The sequence below is a fragment of the Sylvia atricapilla genome, chromosome 12, assembly GCF_009819655.1.
Source record: "Sylvia atricapilla isolate bSylAtr1 chromosome 12, bSylAtr1.pri, whole genome shotgun sequence".
NCBI lineage: Eukaryota > Metazoa > Chordata > Aves > Passeriformes > Sylviidae > Sylvia > Sylvia atricapilla.
Genome location: NC_089151.1, coordinates 388744 through 411489, shown reverse-complemented (window position 1 = coordinate 411489; position 22746 = coordinate 388744). Strand labels below are relative to the sequence as shown.

Here is a 22746-nt window from a genome sequence, read left to right as displayed (position 1 = left end):
TCTGTAACTGGAGTTCATTGATTTTACGGGAAACCATGTTTACAGACAGAGTGCTGATCGACCTGACGAGTTGACTTCTGCCTCCTTAAGTAAGAACTACCTTTTCTTATTGACTGGCTGATAAACAGCGGAGAGGGCGGCAGGGGGAGCGAATGGGAGGTGTGGAGCACACCACTGTCTGTCCGTCTGAGCTCTCACACACTGTGTCTGTCCTCACACAGGTGGCCTAGCAGCAGCCCAGTGTGGTGGAAGACATAGGGCCCGATAGTGGGCTAATAACTGCATTGTGCTCCTGCTTAGAACCTAGTTTGCTTTTGCAAGGAAATTGCTGTTTTCAGTTTAAAGAGATGATTCCTGCAGCTTCTGTGTGAATAGAAACAAATACTTTCATGTCTCATGCTCCCTTCAGGAACAGTCTGGTGGTGACTGGACCATCAGAGGAGCTTGGGCTTGTGCAGGGGCTCAGCCTGTGTCTGGGACCTGGGCTGGCCATTTTGGCTCTGGATTTTTCCCATGCCCTGTAAGGGCTCATCTATCTTGAGGAAAGGGAGAGGAGAGAAGATTCCTTTGGCATAGCACATCTTGAGCTGGTTAACTTGGAGTGAGTGGGAGAGAGCTGTTAAAGCAAGCCAAGGCAGAAAAGCCCACCAATTAATTGGAGCGTGCGGGTCTGCCTGGCCGGGCCAGGCCGGGAGAGAGATTGGCTTTCCTGTCAATAAACAAGTCCCCAGTGCAGCATCAAAGCTGCAGTCCTTTATCAATCGTGGCCTCCTCTTCCCGCATGTTCCTGTAACTTACCAAGCATTTATTACATTGATTTTCCAATCAGGCTGTTAACCCTCCCGCCCCTCCAGCCCTGCTAGCCCTTCCGGCCTGGCTGTCACTCAGGCATCTCCTGCCAGTCAGGAGCCCTTGATGGCAGGACTGCTGTGACCCTGGCTGTGTCTCACCTGGCTGTGTGTCCCAGGAGCTGGCCGTGCTGGCCCGCACAGCGCTCCACATCTAAAAGGATTTGGTAGGGTGTTGTCATTCCATGTCGTGCTTTGAAGTCCATATAGATATTCCCAAAACTTCACTTGGCAAAAGTACGAGGCTTATGGAGTTTCTTTTTCCTCATTTCCCCCGTATGAATCTGTTTTGGTTTAATTTGGATTGCAGTTGCCACTGCAGAAGTAGCAGTGAGAAGGGAAAGAGTAGGCATGTTGTGGGAAGGTGAATGTGCAGCCTCAACACAGAAGGGTATGGGATCAGTGATCCAGGGAAAGGAGCTGGTGCAGTAGGAGCCATTACGTGGCTGGAGCATATTTTAGGCTAGGGAAACAAAACTGGCTGACTAAGGACCCAGAGCCTCCTGGCAGTGGGATTCTGCTTTTCCTTCTTGTTTTGCTCAGTGCACCACATTACTGTTACTGCAGAATAAATCCCTGTTCATTCCCAGTGCAACTGTACAGGCATATGGCATAGAATCCAGGGAAGGTGAAGCTGGAGGTGCTGTGGGGTACTGTTGTGTGTGATCACGTTGGGTGGTGTCTCCCTGTTGCACCTGCGTGTCCTTCTGCAGACATCTTTGCACATGGGCTTTGAGAGTAATACTTTGCCTTCAGTGGTAGCTGTAAATGATTTTTCTTTGAGCTTCACCAGAAGTCAAATGTAAAGAGAAAATACAAACACATTAGAGAAAACAGGGGAAGTGTGGATGGCTTTGTGTAGTAAAGAAAAATAAACTAGGAGATAGTGAAACCAGAAGGAAAAGGCTGATTGTCACTCAGTTTTCTTTTGTTTGAACTAACTCAGGTAGTTCATACAGTGTTGCTGTGGCACATCACTGGCTTTGCAACTGGTCATGCCTTCTCTGGCAGGTTTCCAGTTCTCTTTACCCTTTTTGTATGAGCTGAAGAGGGCTCCGTTAGGGTTGCAGTATTTGAGTCGTTGGCTGGATGCAGCAAAAAGTCACGATGACAGGGAGCCCTGGATGTGCCCGGGCCCACTGACTGCCTGGCAGCTGGTGGGAATCCTCCAATCCTCCAGATGATTTGGTGGGATGTCAGTGGGAAGGGTGTGCTCCTCTTCCAGGACCTGCACCCACTGTTTGTCCCCAGGGGTGAGAGGAAGCAATCCGTGTGCGGAGGCTGTGCCTTGCAGGAGCTCTGGGAGGTTCCTGGAGCATGGTGGGCTGACCGCTTTCCAGTCCCCAGGATGCACTCTTGTCAGATCTGGAATTTCCTGTTTGGTTCCTCTCCTGACATCTCTCTGTTTAAACTCTGTCCAGAGCAGAGCAGTTCTGTCTCCTGTGCATACTGAGCACTGTCACTCCAGAATCGCTGTGAGTTGCTCTGGGACACACGGGGTGCCTGTGTGGTAGCGCTGGGCCAGGGCTTCCCAAGCCATTAGCAGAAGGGCAACACCCAGAAAAACAGCATCTGCCTTAGGGGGAGCCAGAGGATACGAGTTTCACCAAGTTGTAAAGCCACAGAACTGTTTTGTTGTCGTACCTCGTGTCTGTGACAAGCTTTCCCATGATGTTTTGTTTACTGAAGACCCCAGGCCTTGGGGGTAACAGTGCAGGTCCTGCAGTCTTCCTGCTGGCTCCCTTTAGGAAAGATGTTGAGGCGGTGTTTGCCACCTTCCAGGCCCCTTCAGTTTGTCTCGTGTTGCTGCCACCAACGTGTTTCCATTGCTCATTCCCAGGAGTCCCTTTCCCAAGGCCGGGCTGCCTGTCCTGGAGCCCGTCTTGGCACGCCGCTTTGGTCCTGAGAAGCAGGGGCCCTTGTGGTGCTGGGGTCTTCGCGGGGGCACCCTGACTCACCCGCCTCTCTCCTTCTCTCCCACCCGCAGGTCGGAGCCGTAGCGGGTGCAATGAGCGCTCCGTGCCGGCCCTGCCATGGAAGGCTGTGACTCGCCCGTCATCCCTGGGAAGGACAATGGGTGCGGCATTCCTCAGCACCAGCAATGGACTGATCTCAACAGCGCCCACCTCCCCGACCCGGCCGGCAGCATGGAGCAGCCCGCGGCGGAGAGCTGCAGCCCCCTGGACAGCCTGAGGGTGCCCTTCCCCGAGCGCGTCCCCGAGAGCAGCGCGGCGGCTCCCGAGCCCGCGGGCAAGGAGGTGAGCTGCGGGCAGTGCTCGGCCTCCTTCGCCGGCCTGCAGAGCTACATGGAGCACCGCTGTGCCGGCGCCCGCCCGCCCCCGCCGCTGCGGGGGGAGAGCGGGAGCGACAGCAGCGAGGACGGCGAGGAGGAGAGCGACGTGGAGAACCTGGCCGGCGAGATCGTCTACCAGCCCGACGGCTCTGCCTACATCGTGGAGAGCCTCAGCCAGCTGGTGCAGAGCGGGGCCGCCGGCGGCAGCGGGACTCTCCCCTCGCTGCTCCCGAACTCTCTGCCCAAGCAGGGAGAGCCCTCTGCTGCCGCTCCCGTCTACCCACAGATCATCAACACTTTCCACATAGCCTCATCCTTCGGGAAGTGGTTTGAGGGCTCAGACCAGGCCTTCCCGAATACCTCAGCCCTGGCGGGCATCAGCCCCGTCCTGCACAGCTTCCGCGTCTTCGATGTCCGACACAAAAGCAACAAGGATTACCTGAACAGCGACGGTTCTGCCAAAAGCTCCTGCGTATCCAAAGATGTTCCCAACAATGTGGACCTGTCCAAATTCGATGGCTTTGTGCTCTATGGGAAGAGGAAGCCCATCCTGATGTGTTTCTTGTGCAAGCTCTCCTTTGGGTATGTCCGCTCGTTCGTGACCCATGCCGTGCACGACCACCGAATGACTCTGAGTGAGGAGGAGCGGAAAATTCTTAGCAATAAGAACATCTCCGCTATCATCCAAGGGATAGGCAAAGACAAGGAACCCCTTGTCAGCTTTCTGGAACCAAAAAACAAAACCTTTCAGCACCCTCTCGTTTCCGCAGCTAACCTCATAGGCCCTGGACACAGTTTTTATGGTAAATTCAGTGGCATTTGCATGGAAGGTGAGCAGGCCCTCCAGGCCGGGGCGGCCAGCGGAGCTGAGCCGCCGCCGGCAGCGGGTGTCCTGGCCCCCAGTGCACTCCTCAACCTGGGTGGGCTGACCAGCTCAGCTCTGAAGACTCCCATTACCTCAGTCCCCCTAGGCCCGCTGGCTTCCAGTCCCACCAAATCCTCGGAGGGGAAGGACCCTGGGGTGGCAGGGGGGGAGAAACAAGAGGGGGACGACCAGGACAGCCTCTCGGAAAAGGTGGAGCCAGCCGAGGAGGTGGAAGAGGAGGAGGAGGAGGATGTGGAAGAGGAGGAGGAGGAAGAGGAAGAGGAGGAAGAGGAAGAAGATGAGGATGATGAGGGTTGCAAAGGACTATTTCCAAACGAGTTGGAGGATGAGCTGGAGGACCGGCCCCAGGAGGATGGTGGGGCTGTGGCAGGCAGTGGCAGCAACAAAAAGGACCTTGCTCTCTCAAACCAAAGCATTTCTAACTCTCCCTTAATGCCTAACGTGCTCCAGACCCTGTCACGGGGCACGGCTTCTACTAGTTCTAATTCTGCTTCTTCCTTTGTCTTTGATGGTGCAAACAGGAGGAATCACTTAAGCTTTAACAATGAGGGCGGCGGAGCCAGTGTGGCCGAGGGCAGCAGGAGGCTGGACTTCATCGATGAAAGTGCCAATAAAGACAATGCCACAGCACCAGAACCAAATGAGAGTGCAGAGGGCGAGGACGGGAGCTACATCTCCCATCACCAGCATGCTGGCCCCCTCTGTGAACTTGGGGGTGGGGAGTGCCCCTCGGGGAGCGGCGTGGAGTGCCCAAAGTGCGACACGGTCCTGGGCTCCTCGCGGTCGCTGGGTGGCCACATGACTATGATGCATTCTCGCAACTCATGTAAGACACTCAAGTGTCCCAAGTGCAATTGGCACTACAAGTACCAGCAGACGCTTGAGGCGCACATGAAGGAGAAACATCCCGAGCCGGGCGGCTCCTGCGTCTACTGCAAGAGCGGGCAGCCGCACCCGCGGCTGGCGCGGGGCGAGAGCTACACCTGTGGTTACAAGCCCTTCCGCTGCGAGGTCTGTAACTACTCCACAACTACCAAAGGCAACCTCAGTATTCATATGCAGTCCGACAAGCATCTCAACAACATGCAGAACCTGCAGAACGGAGGGGGAGAGCAAGTCTTCAGCCACACCGCGGGGGCGGCGGCGGCGGCAGCTGCAGCCGCGGCAGCCGCCGCCGCCAACATCGGCAGCACCTGCGGGGCTCCTTCCCCCACCAAACCAAAAACCAAACCCACGTGGCGCTGCGAGGTGTGCGACTACGAGACCAACGTAGCTAGGAACCTTCGGATCCACATGACCAGTGAGAAGCACATGCACAACATGATGCTGCTTCAGCAGAACATGTCCCAAATCCAACACAACCGGCACCTGGGCCTCGGCAGCCTGCCGTCCCCCGCCGAGGCCGAGCTCTACCAGTATTACCTGGCGCAGAACATGAACCTGCCCAACCTGAAGATGGACAGCACTTCCTCAGATGCACAGTTCATGATGGGGGGGTTCCAGCTCGATCCCACCAACCCCATGGCAACGATGGCTCCATCTCTAGGTGAGGCTGAAGGGATTTCCACCATGTTCAATGTGAGAGAGCCAGCAAAGGCATCTGGCGCTGTGGTCCCGTGAGCTGCCTTTGCGTGGTGGTCGAGGATGGAGGCTGCACAGTGCAGATTTTTCATCTGTGTTCACCCTGAGCAGTTTTTTCTTCATCTTGTGGCTTTTCTAGTATGTTTTCCAAGAGTTTTCACAGGGAGTTAATGGAAAAGCAGACATGAGTTACGGGTGCTGTGGCGCTGAATGTTCTTCCTCATTGTGGAAAGCATCCTAACTACAGTGTTTCCTGAGAACTCCTCCTGGGTTTGGTGAGGAGTGGGAATAGTTATGCGGATAGCTCTGAGAGGAGGTGCAGTCACCTGCTGGCACTCCCAAAGGCAGGTGTGTTTGTTTGGGGTTGGTTTGTTCCAGGCTGTGTTGCCTTGAGAAGACAAGGTAAGCGTGTTTGAGAGGGGTAGAAGGGATGGGGTTCCTCTGCTGCCAGTGACAGATGGGATTGGAGGCTTTTGAAGCTCAGAACCCCTCCCCATCCAAAGGCATGGGGCAGCTGTAATAAGTTTGGAATGTTTTAACTGAAGCTCCTTAAGTAAATGACAGGGCCTTGGATGTCCAAGAGCTGTCCAGAGAGCAGTTTGTGAACTGTGCGCTTGTTGGTTGCCAATCTCACACTGAGGGTTGCAGAGGGAGGCCCTGCCTGTGTTAATAAGCACTTGACACCAGGTTGGCCCTTTTGACTCGGATGTGCACACCATGAGCTATGCAAGAAGGGAAGCAGATCTTTCTCATCCTTACACTTTGGTCCAAAACTGAGCAGAACATTAATAATTCAGAAGAGTCTGCTTTTGGGTTTTTCCTGCATGGTGAGTTCAGGAGAGAGTGCCTTAAAGAGCATTTGCTTCTCAGCAAATAAGTTGCAACATAGGAAATGAAAAGTTAAGGAAATAACATCTCTTTTTGATTAACGGAGGAATTGTTGACCTGGTTCCTTTCATAGAATTGTTAAACTGAGCTGTGACATCAAATCAAGGTAAAACAGCAAAAAGCTGTAGAAAGATCATGAATGTCTTAAAAACAGAAAAGGAGAGCAGAGTGGCACAGGGCTCCTGGTTTGTCTCTGTGCTTGTTCAGATTTTCTCTGTCAGCATCTCTCAGGTGCTCTGGTATGAGTAGGAGCCTGTTGTACTCAGTAGCTGTGAGTGAGCAGAGTTGAGCTCTGGTTTGAGAAACACAGGGTCCTCCTGGCTCTCCCTGACATGCTCTCACACCCTCTTTAGTAGTTGTTGTCTTTACCTTGTCAAAAGTGTTTTTTAGAAGGTTCTTCACTATTTTGAACTCTTGGACAGGAGATGAGATATAACAGTGCAGGAGTGTTGCTTCTCAGGTTGTTTCTGTCCATTCCGTGTTCTGCGCTGTTGCCAACTTGTGATAGCAGTGTGGTGACCTCCCTGTGATGTGGCCATCACCTGGGCTCGTGACTGTTGACCTTTGTTTTATGTGTGGTAGGGACTGTGCTTCGCTACTGCAGGAGGTAGCATTTGCTTCCCCGGGGAGGCAAGAAAAAACAGAATGCAACGTTAATGCCATTCTTGAAATAGCCACAGAAACTTCCAGTGTGGTGCTGTGGAATCCTTCATCTCAAAGTCTGTGGGATTTTCTTGCCACCTTTGTTGGGCAGAGGGCTGGATGATCCTTCAGCAAGAGGGTAGCAAGGGTGATAGCAGACCATTCCCAGCCTCCTGTGCTGGCTGCAATAACTTTTTTCTTCAGCTCTGGTGCAGACCAGCGACACAGAGGAGTGGGCAAAGGGAGACACCAGCTGCCTGTGGCCTCACTGTGTGTTTGTGGGTACACAGGTGGCACTTGGGAGCAGCTTATGTTCTGCTCCGCGTTTATCTTCTGGCAAGAATTCAGCCTTTCTGACCTCCTCTTCCCCTTTTTTCTTGTGCAGTGGGTGGCGAGATCCCTCTGGACATGCGGCTGGGTGGTGGACAGCTGGTGTCTGAGGAGCTCATGAACCTGGGTGAAAGTTTCACGCAAACAAACGACCCGTCGCTGAAGCTCTTCCAGTGCGCTGTGTGCAACAAGTTCACCACAGATAATTTGGACATGCTGGGGCTGCACATGAACGTGGAGCGAAGCCTCCCCGAGGACGAGTGGAAGGCGGTGATGGGGGACTCGTACCAGTGCAAGCTGTGCCGCTACAACACACAGCTCAAGGCCAACTTCCAGCTCCACTGCAAGACGGACAAGCACGTGCAGAAATACCAGCTGGTGGCACATATCAAGGAGGGGGGCAAAGCCAACGAGTGGAGGCTCAAGTGTGTGGCCATTGGGAACCCAGTCCATCTGAAGTGCAACGCGTGTGACTACTACACCAACAGTCTGGAGAAGCTACGTCTTCACACCGTGAACTCACGGCACGAGGCCAGCCTGAAGCTCTATAAGGTAAGGGCTGGCTTTGCTTCATCTCCTTTTGTTTTCCAAGGAAAGTCTGTGTTGAGCCACAGTGGATTGTGACCTTTGGAGATGAGCTGCTGGGAGCTCTCCATTGGCACTCAGTCTCACTGCATGGTGCAGTTCTTCAACCTGTGTTCTGTTACTGACTGTGGTTGTCCAGTAGATGTTCATGCCACAGTGCTTTAGAGGGGGCTTGTGTGTTATGGCACTGCAACTGTGGTACTCTGCAGAGAAATTGAGCAATTGCTGTTAGAAAAGTTGTGCAAGGTGACATTTGCCTGTGGTTGTTGGCCCTTTCCCATATGAGATTGTCACTTTGTGTCACTTGAAGGCTTTCAGTGTGGTCTTTGTGCTGCTCCTGGCCCTGGGCAGGCAGAGGGGCCGTGGCTGCAGTGCAGTTGTGCTCTGTGTGCATTTGTGCTGGGATCTGTAAGCAAAGCACTCCTGGGCAAGGGAGGAGGCTGGAAGAGGAGCTGTGAGCGTGGCCCTGCGCCTTGGAGGCATTGTGTGTTGTCATCCACAGCGGTGTTTGGGCTGTCACTCCCATCTTGGTGTCTTTGCTTCTTCTCCTACCCCCACTCTGTCTTTATAATCATTATAACCATCTTCTTTTTCCTGCCTCATTCGTCTCGTCCCCTCCCCTTGCTGGCCCAAACCCTGTGGGCTGTAACCCAAGAGGAGCTCCGGATACAGTAAATAGTCCTTTCACTCGTGCAGCAGAATTGCTCCAGACGTTTCTATTGATTTTCACTGGACTTAAAGCTTCACCTTTTTCTCTAATCATCCCATAATAGCTTTAGTATGAACAATCAGGTACGAATTGCCATAAATCTCAGCAGCCGCATCCCCTCCATTCACACGTGTTCTCCTGCTCATTGTCTGCTCATTCCTCACAGCTTTTTTTATATTCTTTCTGTCGTCATCCTTTTCTTCCTGCTTTCCCCCAAATATGCTGAGGTTTCTTTATATACACACAGAGTGTACCTTGCACTTGTCAATTATTCTTTTGAAAACTTTTCTTTATGTAACGGGGATTTAAGAACCTGACATTGAGCTCAATAGTACCCACCCACATCACAGTGTAGACACATTTTCAAAACTCCTGGATTTTTCCTAGGAAATAACGGTTCCAGCAAATTCAGGGAGGAAGGTGATAACCAGGAGCACCATAAAAGGTTTGCCTTGAGCTGTGGTTGTTGGACCTGCCTGGGGCAGGTGGGGAGCTGCCCAGAGCAGCGTTGTGTTTCTCTGAGCTCAGTGTTGAGGCCAGAATGGCTGTGACAGTGATTGTTCCATCTTGGTCCAGCCTCATCCAGCAGAATCTGGCTCTGGAAATGGTCTGGTCTGCACATAGACCTCTGCTCTCTGGTGTGCAGGAGACCTGAGAGGGTTAGGTCTTGGAACCTGGGGGCAGGAGAGTCCCCGTGAGACTTCAAGAACCCAGCTGATGGAACAGAATCTCCTCTGTGGAGGTCAGTTTGGGGTACAAGAGAGTTGTTTGAAAGCCATATTACGACTTTTTACACAAAATATTGTTCTTTTGAGTATACATTGCAAAAGTTTAAAGTTTTCTTGATCCAAGCCCTTCATCTACAGTGGGTTCCAGTGGGGAAAAACAATTGAGGGCACTGGAATTCTCTTGCTGAGGGGAAAGAAAAGGGGGGAAAAAAGGAGAAAGGGGAAGAAAAATCCCACCAGCATTGGGATACAGCCATAGGTTCTTGTAATAAAGATTCCTAGGATGTTTTCCTTGGGCAGGCAAAGAGGAATTGTCAGTTTTCAGGTTTGTGAGAGGCCTGGGCAGTCTCAGTGCTGCTGCAGCCCTGCGGTGCCTCTGACACAGCAGCAGTGAAACAGCTCTGTTTCAGAGCAATGGATTCCTTTGGAATGCCCCATGTATTGGCCTTCTCCTGGTTGGAGAAAGCTGCGAGCAGAGGGTGGTGGATTGATTGGATTGAGGGTGTGTTGCTGTGGCATAGCTGGAGTCAGGGACTGGGTTAGTGGGGAAGTCTGGAGGAGGCGAGGGTCGGGGCATGCAGCAGGGCACTCCAGTCCCTGGGCAGCTGTAACACCATGTCTCTGCTGATAACTGGGGGGAGTTCACAGAATGGTTTCTCTTCTCTCAGGCCTTGGTGTGGTCTGCAGTAAATTGAGATTGATTGGATGTTATTTTTCCTCTTGCTAATGTAATCCATTAGCCTGGCACATGCATAATCAGTTTAGAGCACAGTTAACTGGATGTAATCGAGTTCTTCCCTGCCTGCTGGAGAAAATCCTCTCCAGATGCTGCTGGGTGAGAGCACACACTGGGCTTATCACACACAATCCTCCTTATTCTGCTGCTTTTGCCATTTTTTTCCTAAATCACATGTTATTGGCTGCTTGCATTGCCCAAGTGCCACTTCTGTCAGTGTTACTTGCTGCCAGAAAATGTGATCTGGAGACGCTGGCAGTCTGCAGTCGGGTGAACCTTTTAGTCTTCTCCTGCAACACTCCCAGTGCCAGGGGAGAAGGTCTGGTCTTCTGCTGCCATCTTCATCCTGCACCTCGCAATAGCTTCTCTCAGGCCTCCTCCCTGTCAGGGGTTAGGGGAGAGGAATGGCAAAAGACTGGAAGGGTCTGGTAACCTTTTATTGCTGTGTACTCCCAATTCCTGTTCCCCTAAAATTGTGTGAGTAAAGTGCAAATCCTGTTGTTTATGTGGCACTTGCTGGGGGAGCGTGGTGCCTATGCCTCTCCTGTGGCTGCTGACCACCTTGGGTGGCTGAGGGGGCTCATGTCCTGAAGAACTCCCTGGAGAGCAGGAGCACCGTGGTCAGTGCACGGCATTGCATTTCTGAGATGGATGTTGAGGTGGATGGTGGCTTTGAGGACCCTTCTCCCATCATGGGACGTGGCTGGGCTGGGTGACAGCGTGGCTCTGAGCAGAGGCAGAGACAAGTGCAGCTCCAGGAGCAGCAGCCCTGGCTGGTCTCCCTGTGGCCACAGAGCTTGGCACCAGGCACAGCAGCAGCTCCACACATCTGGAGGAGATTGGGCACGAGTTCCCAGTCTGCTGCACAGGTGGAGTTTCCAGAAGGAATTAATCTGCTTGAGAAGGAGCCAGGTTTGGACATTTCCTACAGCTTCCGGACAATCTCTAGTTCAGAATGTGCAGCTCAGAAGAAGTTTAAACAAAGAACTACTGAAGAAACACACTGCTGGCCAGACTGCCAGCAAGTGCCTTCAATGAGTTCATTCAGTGTCTTCCTTTTCAGTGTTTCCAAGTGCTGAGTTCACTTTTTTAGGGACGAGAGAGTCTGAAGGAGAGGGTTTGGGTTACATGGTGCCATGCATAGAGGCTCTTTGTTAGCTAGAGATGCAGAGCGTGCAGGAGAATGACTCTTTAATAGTGGTGATGGATCTCTGGATCTGTGCTGGCTGGGACAGAAGAGAGCTGACCTGTGGGAAGGGAAGGACACCCAGCAGAAGGCCTCAGTTCCACCCTGGAGCAGTGCTGCCCCATCATGCCTCTCCCACAGGAGCTTGTGTCTCCTTTGCTGGTCACGGGGTTCTCAAAGAAACCTGGAAAATCCCAGAAAAGTTTTAATCCCTGAGGATGCCTGGAATATTGTATGAGATGTAGTTACAGAATGGTGATAATGTATTAAAATTCAATGTCCTTCCATAATAGAACCAGGGATAAGAGTACCTTCTGTAATTGTAGCTAACTTTGAAGTTAAAATGATGTGAAAATGGGTGAGCTGCTGTTGGGTGAGGTGAAGGGGTGTGATGTGTGCAGGTCACAGAGGAGTGACCAAAAAGCACCTAGGTGCTTGTGTTAAATGTCACAACCACTGAGAAAACAGAGCAGGGGGAACCTGGCCAAAGTCCACGGAAAGTCCAGTGTGATCCAATAGGAAAGTATTGCATGTGGAGGTAGGGAAAGAGAAGAAGGCCTGTGTTACAGGGAGGGGAAGGAGGAGAGAATTCTTCTCGTGTGTTTAGGAGCAGAATTGAAAGGTACCTCTGTACGGAGGATAAATCCTGAAGGGTGGTCTCACGTGGAGGAGCCATGAAGGAAAAAGTCACTGACTTAGCAGGACTGTGCTCTGAAGGGTTCTGCAGGAGCCCCACAGGAGGGGCAGAGGCTCCTGGCAGTAATGTGGGACAGAAACTGCAAGGCATTAAGTCAGCAAATTGAAAGAAACTGTAATAGAAAAGTCCTAGGAGGCATATGGAAGGGGAAGAGCAGCCTTGTGGAAGTGAGGTTCTTGCAGCACTCAGGTGTTTGAAGGAGCCAGCAGGGCTGGGCTGGCCCGCAGGGACAGGGGCTTCCCAGGGGCTTCGGTGACATTCTCCAGGACAAACCAGAAGGACTGGGCAGGGGTAGGGAGGTGAAGGATGAGAAAGGGAAGGTAAAATAAAAACTAACCTTCCAGGATGGAGAAAAAGGATGGGAAAGATACAGGGGCTTTCTGTGTTTGTAAGTGATCCAAAAATGGAGTTAAAGGCAAATTTAAAAATCGGCTATAAGGTAAAAAGAGTGGACCACTCGGCTGTAAAGCTGTGACAATTGCAGAAGAGCTTTAAAACATGAAGTGATTTCACAGGAAATGACTGATGGAATTTAGTGTCACAGTGTTAGAGGGGTGGAGGGATGGGAGCTAGGCTTCCTGCTTCCCTACATGTAAAAAAAAAAAAAAAAAAAAAGAAGAAGAAAACAACAAAAAAGAGGGGTTAAAGTTGTTTTTCCTGCAAGCAGGATGTGGGATATTTGCCAGTCTTTTTGAAGGCATTGCCTCAATGATCAGTGGGATGCAGAAGGGCAAGGGGATAATATGTGAACTGTGTAAATCCTCACTTTGTCTGATGGTTCAATACTGTGTTCAATTCAGGTTGTTTTAGGAAGGCTTAAAAAAAAACCTTAGAAGACACCAGAGAAAGTTGCAGGAATGGTTGGAATGACTTGGGTAGAGACCATTGACTTTGGAGATGGCTTGACACAGGAGTTCAGGAGAACCTGTGAATTTTATATATTTCAGTGCTAAGGAAATTGCTGGTTTAATAAATACTGCTGCATTTGGATTGGTGCCAGTTAGTCTTGCCATCATTCTGCAGTAAGGTCAAGCTGAGAGTCTTCTCATCCCATCACTTGGCTGACAGGAGATGTTCCCTGCAGGACTTCAGTGTAGGAAAACTCTGGGGACCAGCCCAGGGAGAGCTCTGCTTGGGGCTGCCAGGAGCTGGGCTGATTCAGTTCTGAAACACCCAGATGATGTCGTGGGCAAAAGGAGACGTGTTTGGGTTTTGATTTTTATCACAAACTTCCTCCCATCTCTGCCTTTTAAGGTTCTTGGGGTAAAGTTGCTCACAGAAAGTCTGTCATGCTCATTAGGAGATTTAGAGCTCTATTAACCTTTGATTTACTCGCTGTCTGCCTTCAGTGTGTTTTGGCTTTATTTTTGCAAGTTTATCTCTTGGAATACAGATGCCGCGTCAGAGCTCTGAATTACACTCTTGAGCAACACAAACTGTGCCTGAAGCCCATTTAAATTACAGCATATGAGGGACTTTGAGCTGATTTCCTACAAGGTTTAAGACAAATTCCAGTGGCAGCTTCACAAGGGAACTAAATACTCGTTTACGTCTCCCTACAAAGTTGTTTTTAAAGATGGTCTCCAAAACCTTTAATTCAAATCTGCATCCTCTAGTCTTGGATAAACTCATAGGGAAAGGAGTTTATGAGCTGCCAGTATGAAGACAGACCCTTACAATCCAGTACCTTTGGTCCTGTTGGGATTGACAAAAAGCTCTCCATGTCAGTTTAACCCTTTGAGACACCTCTCTCATGAGGCTATGTGTTCCTCTGAGTGACAGATTTCTCCTGGCATTAAAAGATGTTTTTAGCTTCCTTTAGGTATTGAATACCAAAGTCTGTTAGTGCAGGATCACAGAACTTTTCCTTTCCCTGCACTGCTTTTTGAAAGGGTTGGAATCACAACTGCTGAGAGCACACAGCATTGCTTGCTCTATGTTTTATTTATGGGCCTCTGTCACTTAGGTTTTTCTTTCAAGTTTTCCAGTAAGTGCTGAGCCATGTGCAGCCAGCAGCTTAGTAAAGAAACCAGCCTGTAAAAGCAATGTAAATAACAAAGGAGGGAGAGTGCAGCTGGAACAGGAGCCCTGGTCACACAGCAGGAACCAGGAGCTCCCCAGAACATGGAGCTAAAACCCCTTGGTCAGGTAGGGTTTAGAATTCAAAATATTTGTGAGAATGGGCTACAAAACCCAACTAAACAAACCAAACTCAAGGAAAAAAAAATCGAACAGAAAAACACCTTGTCAAGCTTTATCCTAATCTATATAGGCTGAGTTTTTCCTGGCTCCTCTAGCAGCCCATGGCAGAGCAGCTGGAGTGGGTCTTGGCTCTCCCTGTTCGCCCAGAGGTGTGGGCTGGCTGGGAGAGAGGCTCAGCACGGGCAGGGAGGGTCTTGCAAAGCTGTTCTTAACCTCAGGTGTCACCTGAAAACGAGGTGTCATTGTGTTGATGAGGTGTCAGTGTGCATCTGACCCGTTCCTTTGCATGATGCCGGTTCTGTCTGTTCATGGTTCGTTCTTTTATCCTGGTAACTTTGGAACATGTGTGTGACAGAGGGTCACACTTGTGGCTGCTGTTAGGAGCATGAAAGGACCAGGCAGGCAGCAGGAGGTCAAGCGGGAAAGCTTCTACTTTATTTTTCTGACTCCATATATGTACAATTTTACAGACAGGCCAAGATTGGCTGCACAGGTAGCCACCTCTTCGACCTCGTTGGTGAACATCACCATCAATCATCTTTCTCCTCCTAGAGAGAAGTATGTAAACAAAAGATATAATTTTTAAAAACATACATAGTTTACTTGAAGCTGCCTGAGAACAAAATTTAAACAGTGAAAAGCAGGCAAACTTGAGGCAACACATGCGGATGAGTATTTAAATTTCCAAGCAGGAGTTTTCCCATGTCAGGTAGTGCTTGTTGCCGGGATGTTCAGGGCCAGGACAGAGTGGTTCTGGCACAGTTTTGGTGCAGGGTGGCTGGCAGGCTCTGGCAGAGCTGCCAGTGACCCACTGTCCCTCCCAGGCAGGTGTGGGAAGCTGCTGCCCTGCAGAGGAGAGCCTGGAGGGAGAGGTGCTGGTCCACAGCCCAAAGACTGGCATTGTCTTCTTAGCTGTGCTCTGGGAAGCTCCAGTCAAGGGACCTCAGAAGATGCTTGTCCAGGACAGGAAATGGGCCTGTTTGTTGTGGCCTTATCCAGCTGGTTCTGGGGTCTTATCCCAGTATGGTTGCCAGGATCTTATCACAGCATGTTTGTCAGGGTCTTTCCCCCACATCCTGCAGACACCCAACACACAGAGTTGAAGATGAGCTGTTGGACTGGAACAAGTCGGGGTTTAGGAGGGCTGCAGCAAGGAGGTAGAGGAGCTGGGAGACAGTTTAGTGTGAGGCTGAAGCAGGCAAATGGCCCTGCAGTGCAGGGCTCAAAGCCTGTGCTCAAGAGCTGTGCTCAAGTAGCTCCCCCTGAGGATCCCACACTCCCTCTGGGCAGTCGTGTTTCTCTCTGCAGAGGTTTAGGAAACTTCCCAGGCAGCCCACTCCCAAGATTTCTGAGCAGGCACACTCCCGAGGCCAGGGGCTTTCACTGCTGGGACTGAAGCCCCTCCAGAGGTGGCCCCAGTGGCGTGGTGGGTCCTGCATGACACCCCACACCCCCTACGCACTGTCAGACCGGGCTTCCCATGGCACAGTGTCAGATGTCTCATTCCACAAAGTCATTTATTCCTGGTGTATCAGCAGAGAAGCAGTTTGAGCTGGTGCCTCTGAGGAGGGACCCCCAACAGAAGAGCACCTGGGCTTTTATAGCCTCGTAGTCTACCCGTGCACAAGTCTCCAGGTTTTCAGCTCCTGCCTGTCTTCTGTCCCGTCTCCCTTGTTATCTAAGAGGTTGGCTGTTCCCAGTTCTGCTGTGTCTCCCAGTGTCCATTCACCTGGCTGGTGTCACCTGCATGCCCTTTGTTATCCCAAAGGTTGGCAGCTCACAACCTCTTGTCCTGAGCTGGAACCCAGAGCTCAATTGGCATTTCAGTCTGTGTTTTGAGTCCAGCTGCCTGGACCAGATGGATTCCTCAACACAGGAATATGCCTCGAAGACCTCATAATGCTCTTAGTTCCTTTCCTGGTTGGACAGGGTCAGTTTTTCAGTGCCTTGGGTACCAGCCCTGGCCAAGCACCAGCTCTGCAGCTGTAGGCTCGCTGGCGACGACCTCATTAAATAATGGATGGGCATTCATTAGCATCCATCTCTGTGGGGGCTGGTTAGAAGGCCAGGAAGGGCCCCACAAGGTGCTTTCCCCAACCTGTTCTCTGTGACCTGGCATGGACTGCTGGTTTCTGTTTGGCTGTGCCAGTGCACTGGGCTGCAGGACGCTGTGTCGTCCTTCTCCAGCTTTAACTGAACTGTTCCTAAAGAAACTGTTGAAACAAAGTCCCCAGAATTGCTATGGAAGCAGCATGGGAGATTCAGTGTTTGCTATCTCATAGGGAATTCATTAAATTACGATAAATAATGTATGCATGATACATAACTTAATACCATAATGGGCTTTTTTCCCTTCTTGCCAGTCATAAAAATCCTGCTCCTGCACTGTGACGTGGGCAATAAGTTCTGCAAGTCAAATTAAGCAATAAGTTGCACTTGTGCAACAGGTTCTCTGGAAGTTGAGCCCTGGGGTATGGTTGGACGGGCTCTGGTGAGCCTGGCTGCAGCTGTTGGGAGATCCTTGGCTCCAGGTGGCTTTGGCAGAGAGGCAAGGCTGTGCACCCACAGCCCTGGGCTGTGGGGCAGGGCCCAGCACAGTCCCCCCACAGCATCCCTCTGTTCTGCTTCAAAGCAGGGAGATACCTGCATCTGGCCATCGAGCCCTCAGTGCAGTGCAGCTCTTCCCAGGGATCCTCTTTGTCCTGGAGATGACCTCGGGATGTTTCTGTTTGCTGAGTTTGCCTTGGCTCGGGCAGAAGTGCAGTGGCTGCTGTGACCCCCATGTCAGCGCTGGGCTCACAGGCCAGGGAGGTGGGTCACAGGAGGCAGAGATGTTCCCATTTAATTGGGGAGGATGCAAATGCCTGACTTGTATCCCTGCCTTTCATCTCTGGGCAGACCTGCAGAATGTGCTCAGGCTGATGGACATTCCTGTTTGGGTTCCGTCACACAGATGTGGCATTTGGGGTTCTCTGGGCCAGTTGCTGCCCCTCAGCTGCCCCGTGGCCTCTGGGCTGTCTCCTGCCCCTCGCTCAGACAGTACAGCCCCATCTCACCCACTCTGCTCCTGTGTGCTCAGGGAAGGATGGATACAAAGAGAATCACCTGGGGAAGTTTCAGGCAGCAGTAACAAAGCCTGTCTCCACAGAGGGGAGGCTAATTACACAGCTAATTAATCCAACAGATGTCACTTTAAATGCCTGTTTCTTTGTGATTCTGTTGCACACATCATGCTGGTTAAACAGACTTCATGGACCCCGTTCAAAATGCCTGTGCAGGCTGCTGGGAGCTGCCAGGGAGACCCCAGGGTGTCCTGTTCCACAGGGAGGAGCAAGTCCCCGGCAGCCTGGTCTGGGCTGCTCTGTGCACAGACTGCACAGGGGGGAAATGCCGTGTAATAGCTCCGTTGAGTTCAAAAGTGAAATAGCAGCTGTGAAGGGGCTGTTTACATTCTTGCTGCGAGTACGGGGCTGAGGCACAGGGGACCCCATCCTGCCTCTTCAGCTCTCCTTGGTATGAGCAGGAGAGAGTTTGGAAACCTGAGCTGCTCTGGGGAGGTCAGCAGTTCAGACCCAAGGCGGCGGAGGGCACACCGTGCTGTCTGTCTGTCTGTCTGTCTGAGGTGAATGTGGTCTGTCTGGTTCCTTCAGCATCCGCAGCGCTCCCTGCTCCGCCTCCTCAGGGAGGAGGCAGAGGGAGCATTTCTTAAACATTTTAAGCAAATCTTTGCTTGTGAAAGCACAGCCGTGGTGTGGTGGCCCTGCAGAAGAAGGGAGCAGTTCCATATCCTTGTGTGGAGCTGGTCCTGTGTGCTGAAAGCCAGTGCCACTGTGCGACAGCTGTCAACCTCAGCTGAGACTCCCCCTGTTCAGCATCTGGCTGCCAGCTGGGGAGTGGGGACAGCCGTGGCACCACAGTGGTGTCAGTGCTGGGGGCTTTGTCAGGGGCGGTTGTATCTTCCCCCCTTCGTGCAGTTCTGCAGGCTGGTGCCTTTTGGGCACGTGGCCATCACCTGAGGCCAGCCCTGCTGTGGTCAGGCACTGTCACGCTGCATGGGCACGTCCCCACGGAAGCCTGGGCTTGGGAAATACCCCATGTTCCGTGTGTCTGCTCTGCTGCCTTGGCCTTTTGTGCTACTCGGATACTAGAGGAGTCAGATGGTTCCCTGTGTGTCAGTGAGCAGATTCCTTCTGGACATGGTGGGCTTACACAGCACTGGGCTGCAGTGTGGGACCACGGCCCCCAGCTGTGTGCTTAGGGGGAGCTGCTGGGATGGAAATGCAACCCCAGCACTCTGGAAATGCCCCAGGAGAGTGTGCTGGAGGCAGTGGTTGAGCTCCCTGGTACAGCTGCGGGGGAAGAGCGTCTTCCTGGGGTCTCAGCATCCTCAGTGAGTCGCAGTTGGCGGCTTGATTCAGTGTAATGGATGTGTGCTCATTTCCCACAGCTGATGAGGATTATATCAGCTTGGTTTAACAGTCTCATTTGCTGCTCCCAGTGCACACTTGTTTTAATGCGTTTCAGTTAATGAGGTAGAAGAGAGAATGAGGTGTTACTGTTTATGTACAGACAGCGAGGCTGTGCCGAGGGCTCTGGAGCCCGGCAGTCCCTGCCCAGTGCTCTCCAAGGGACAGCATTAGCTGGCATTGATAGAAAATTTATTGGCTGCGGTTTATCCAGGTAAAATTTCTCCCAGTGGTGCACGTTTCCCTCTCCTGCCTACCTTATGCTTTATTGCAAGCTGTAAGAGTCCAGCAGCCTGTCCACGGGCAGAGGATGTCAGCGGGCTGAAGGTGCTGGTGTGGAGTATCACAAAACAACACAACCTATCTGATGTGGGCAAAGATGCTGCCATCTACCTGGGGTAAAAAAGTTCAAGTGTGTCCCGAGGGGGTTTATGGCTGGGACACTCCATGCTTTCATTGTTCCACTGCGGTGGTATTTTTGAGGCCATGCAGTGCCAGGCACTGGGTGAGTCAGTTCCTTCAGCAGTGCCCTCAGAGCACTTACCTGCTGTGTCCCCCCCAGAGGAGGTGTGCTGTGCCCTGGTGTGGAAATGGACACCAGCGCCCTGAGCAGAGGGACTCTGCTTTCCTGGAAATCTGGTTGTCCTTGTGCTGATGGTGAATATTTGCCGTGGGCTGGGCTGGAGCTGCGCTCCTCGGAGTGGCATCCCTTTTGCCCAGCCCATGCTTGGTGCCAGTGGATGGCTGAGGCCACTGCCTCTGTGCTGGCCGAGGGCCAGGCTGGCACCAGGGCTGACAGCAGCCAGAGGCTGTGTGTGCAGTGCTGCTTTGAAGGTGAAGCTGCTGTTGGTTTAAGCGGGAATTAAACAATTACCGCGTCTTAGTTCTCCCCACCTCCGGTGGATTGACTCTATAAATTGTCAGCCTGTTGACATTTTAATGTGAATTATGTCATATGGTATCCCCTTTGATTTCAACATGCCTTAGTTTGTAAATACACGAGCCTCTCAAAGGGCTGTGGTTAGCGCACACGCGGGAGGCCTCGGGGGTTTTGGTGGGGAAGGAGAACAGCACTCGTCTGGCAGCAGCTCTGGTGCCTGGCACGGCGCTGCAGCCACAGCATTGCAGCCACAGCATTCACAGCTATGGCACTGCAGCCACAGCACTGCAACCACGGCAGCCACAGCCACAGCATTGCAGCCACAGCGCTGCAGCCACAGCATTCACAGCTATGGCACCGCAGCCTAGGCACTGCAGCCACAGCATTCACAGCCACAGCACTGCAGCCATGGCACCCATGACACCCACAACCACGGCACCGCAGCCACGGCACTGCAACCACAGCGCTGCAGCCACAGCATTCACAGCTATGGCACCGCAGCCTAGGCATTGCAGCCACAGCACTGCAGCCATGGCACCCATGGCACCCACAGCCATGGCACTGCAACCACAGCACTGCAGCCACAGCATTGCAGCCACGGCACTGCAACCACAGCACCCACAGCCATGGCACCGCAGCCTAGGCGCTGCAGCCACAGCACTGCAGCCATGGCACCCATGACACCCACAGTCACGGCACTGCAGCCACGGCACCCATAGCCACAGCATTGCAGCCACGGCACCCATGACACCCACAGCCACAGCATTGCAGCCACAGCACTGCAACCACAGCACCCACGGCCACAGCATTGCAGCCACAGCACTCACAGCCACGGCACTGCAGCCACAGTTGCCTTGGAGTGCCCACGGCTCTTGGGGCTGTCTGTGCTGAGGGCTCACACTGCCCCAGGGACCCCCACGGGGTCCCGCTGCATTCCCTGGCTCCCTCCACATGTGGCTGCTTCCCTGCCCTCCGTGGGATGAGAGCTGCCCACGTCAGCGTGGGGCTTCTCCTCTGCCCATTGCTGGCCAGTTTCTCCAGGCAGCAGCAGGAGCCGTGTCTGTCCCCTTGCCTGGCTCCTGCTGGGTTTGCTCACATCCCTGTCCCCATCCAGCCCCCAGTCTGTGCTGCAGAGAAACTCCTGCTTCAGCAGGTCCAGGTCGTTTGGGTCAGCCTTCGTTTATGTTCTTTGCAAACAGACCCAGGGAGTTGTCGTCTTCACATGTGTGCCAGAAGAAGGAGAGTCTTTAGGCAGGGTCAGCAGAAGAGCAGGGAGCTCTCCTGGGGTGACCTCTCCTGCCCTCAGGTGAGACTCACGTCCTTCCTCTCCAGCACAAAGCTGGAGGGTGTCCCAGTTTGAGAGTTCTGATTTCCTTCACTTTGCCCACGGCATTGATGGGACTGTGGTATCTGCTGCTGAGCCCAGACCTGCCTGTGGGAGGAGGAACAGAAGGACAGCACCTGGCTTTGGCTTTTGACCACCAGCAGCAGTGCTGCAAAGGGACCAGATGCTGGAAGTCCCTCAGAGAAGGGACTTGCTGTCCTAGAGCAGGTTCTCAAGCATGCTGTGACCATAGGTGGGAGAGGTTTAAAGGCTTTGGAGTCCTGCAGATGTTTTCATGTTGTGGGGTCTGTGTTACAGACATCTCTGGCTGCCTGTGAGTGTTTTTCGTGCTCCCACAAAGCAGGAACTTTGCTTTTCTCATTTTCATACCTCCTTGGCTCTGACTCACCTGGATTTTCCAGTGCCCAACTAGACCTATCAAAGTGTCTGACTCTGGGCAAGGCAGGGGGATTATCCAAACATGAAACCTGCAGACTGACTACAGGTAGCATATGGTAACCCTACCCCAAGCAGGTATTTTTGCAGATAAGTTAATCCCATGTGGTCACAGAAATGAGAATTTTGGGGCAGTTGGAGTAACTGAAGTTACACCTTCATAAACAGAGTTTAGAAATCTGTTATCTCCTCACACCTCTCTGTGAGTGGATTCTGCTCCCAAAGAAAGGTTCTGTTGCTTCTGTTTTAGTTTTGAATTGCAGTGGTCAGTGCACCCTCCTGATGCTGATCAGTGCTGCCTCCGCAGTGTTTGTCATTACCCCGTGTGTGTCTCTGCAGACTCCCCACTGGGATTGCAGAGCCAGAGTGGCTGAAACCAGTAAATAGTGGGCCTGGCTTTTCCCAGGGGTTTCTGTACCTGTGAAGGCAAATGGCAGTGGATGCAGATACACATGAACAAAGAGAGCACCAAAGAGCAGAGACATTTATCATCTCGGGTTTGCTCTGTTTGTGTCAGTGTGCTTCTGCACTCGCCGTGTTTTCCACTGCTGTGGTCTGTCTTGGAGGGAATAGCTGCAGCTAATGCTCAGAGCCATTCTGTTCTCTTGTAGATCCCTCTGCAGAATTATACGACAGTGGAATTAGATTTTAGATATACACAGGAAATAAAGAGCAGCAAACCCAACTGTTCACAGGCTGCAAACTGCTTGGAGGCTGTGTCCGGAATCCATGAGGCAGACAGTTGTGCTGCTGTGGATTGCTGTGGGTCATTTCCTGGTGGAAACAAGGTGGGCTGAGAACCATAACATACCTAAGTTAAATCTGGAGGAGACTGGGTTTGGAAGGCTTCTCCTCCCCAAGAGCTTGGTGCCTTTCCTTACAGAGTAGTTGCTCAGGGGTGTGGGGCAAGGAGAAGTTGCAGGAATTTCTGTACACAGCTCTTAGGACACATTAGTGTCCATTGGGTTCATGGAGCTCTCACAACCTTCTAGAACATAGGAAGTAGCAGGTTGCCTTAATTCAGCCCTTTGTGTGCAGACATTATTTTGGTTCTTAATTATAAGTAGTTCCATACATATTTTTCCAGCAGGATCCTTGCCTCATTCTGTGAGTAATTATTCCATTTCTTTTTATCTTGCTCTTTCATTACATTGCCCCAGGCTTTGTCTAATACAATCCAAAGCTTTCACTGAATGAAGAATTATTTATTTTCTCATGGGCATTTCCATGGTGCTCTGTGTTCTGTTTGTGTTTCACAGACACTTAAAGAACTTACCTTGGCAGCACGGTCTGAAGTGAGCTGGTGCTC

The 22746-nt window shown here is 52.0% G+C and overlaps 1 protein-coding gene across 1 annotated transcript in view; it reads left to right on the top strand.

Moving 5' to 3' along the window:
* Nucleotides 1–22746, top strand: part of ZFHX3 (zinc finger homeobox 3) — a 122691-nt gene that overhangs the window by 39134 nt on the left and 60811 nt on the right. Inside the window, exons 2-3 of the mRNA XM_066327370.1 lie at nt 2836–5573; nt 7524–8020. Of these exons, the coding sequence (XP_066183467.1) occupies nt 2882–5573; nt 7524–8020 (3189 nt within the window). The 5' untranslated portion in view covers nt 2836–2881. The remainder of the gene's footprint in view (nt 1–2835; nt 5574–7523; nt 8021–22746) is intronic.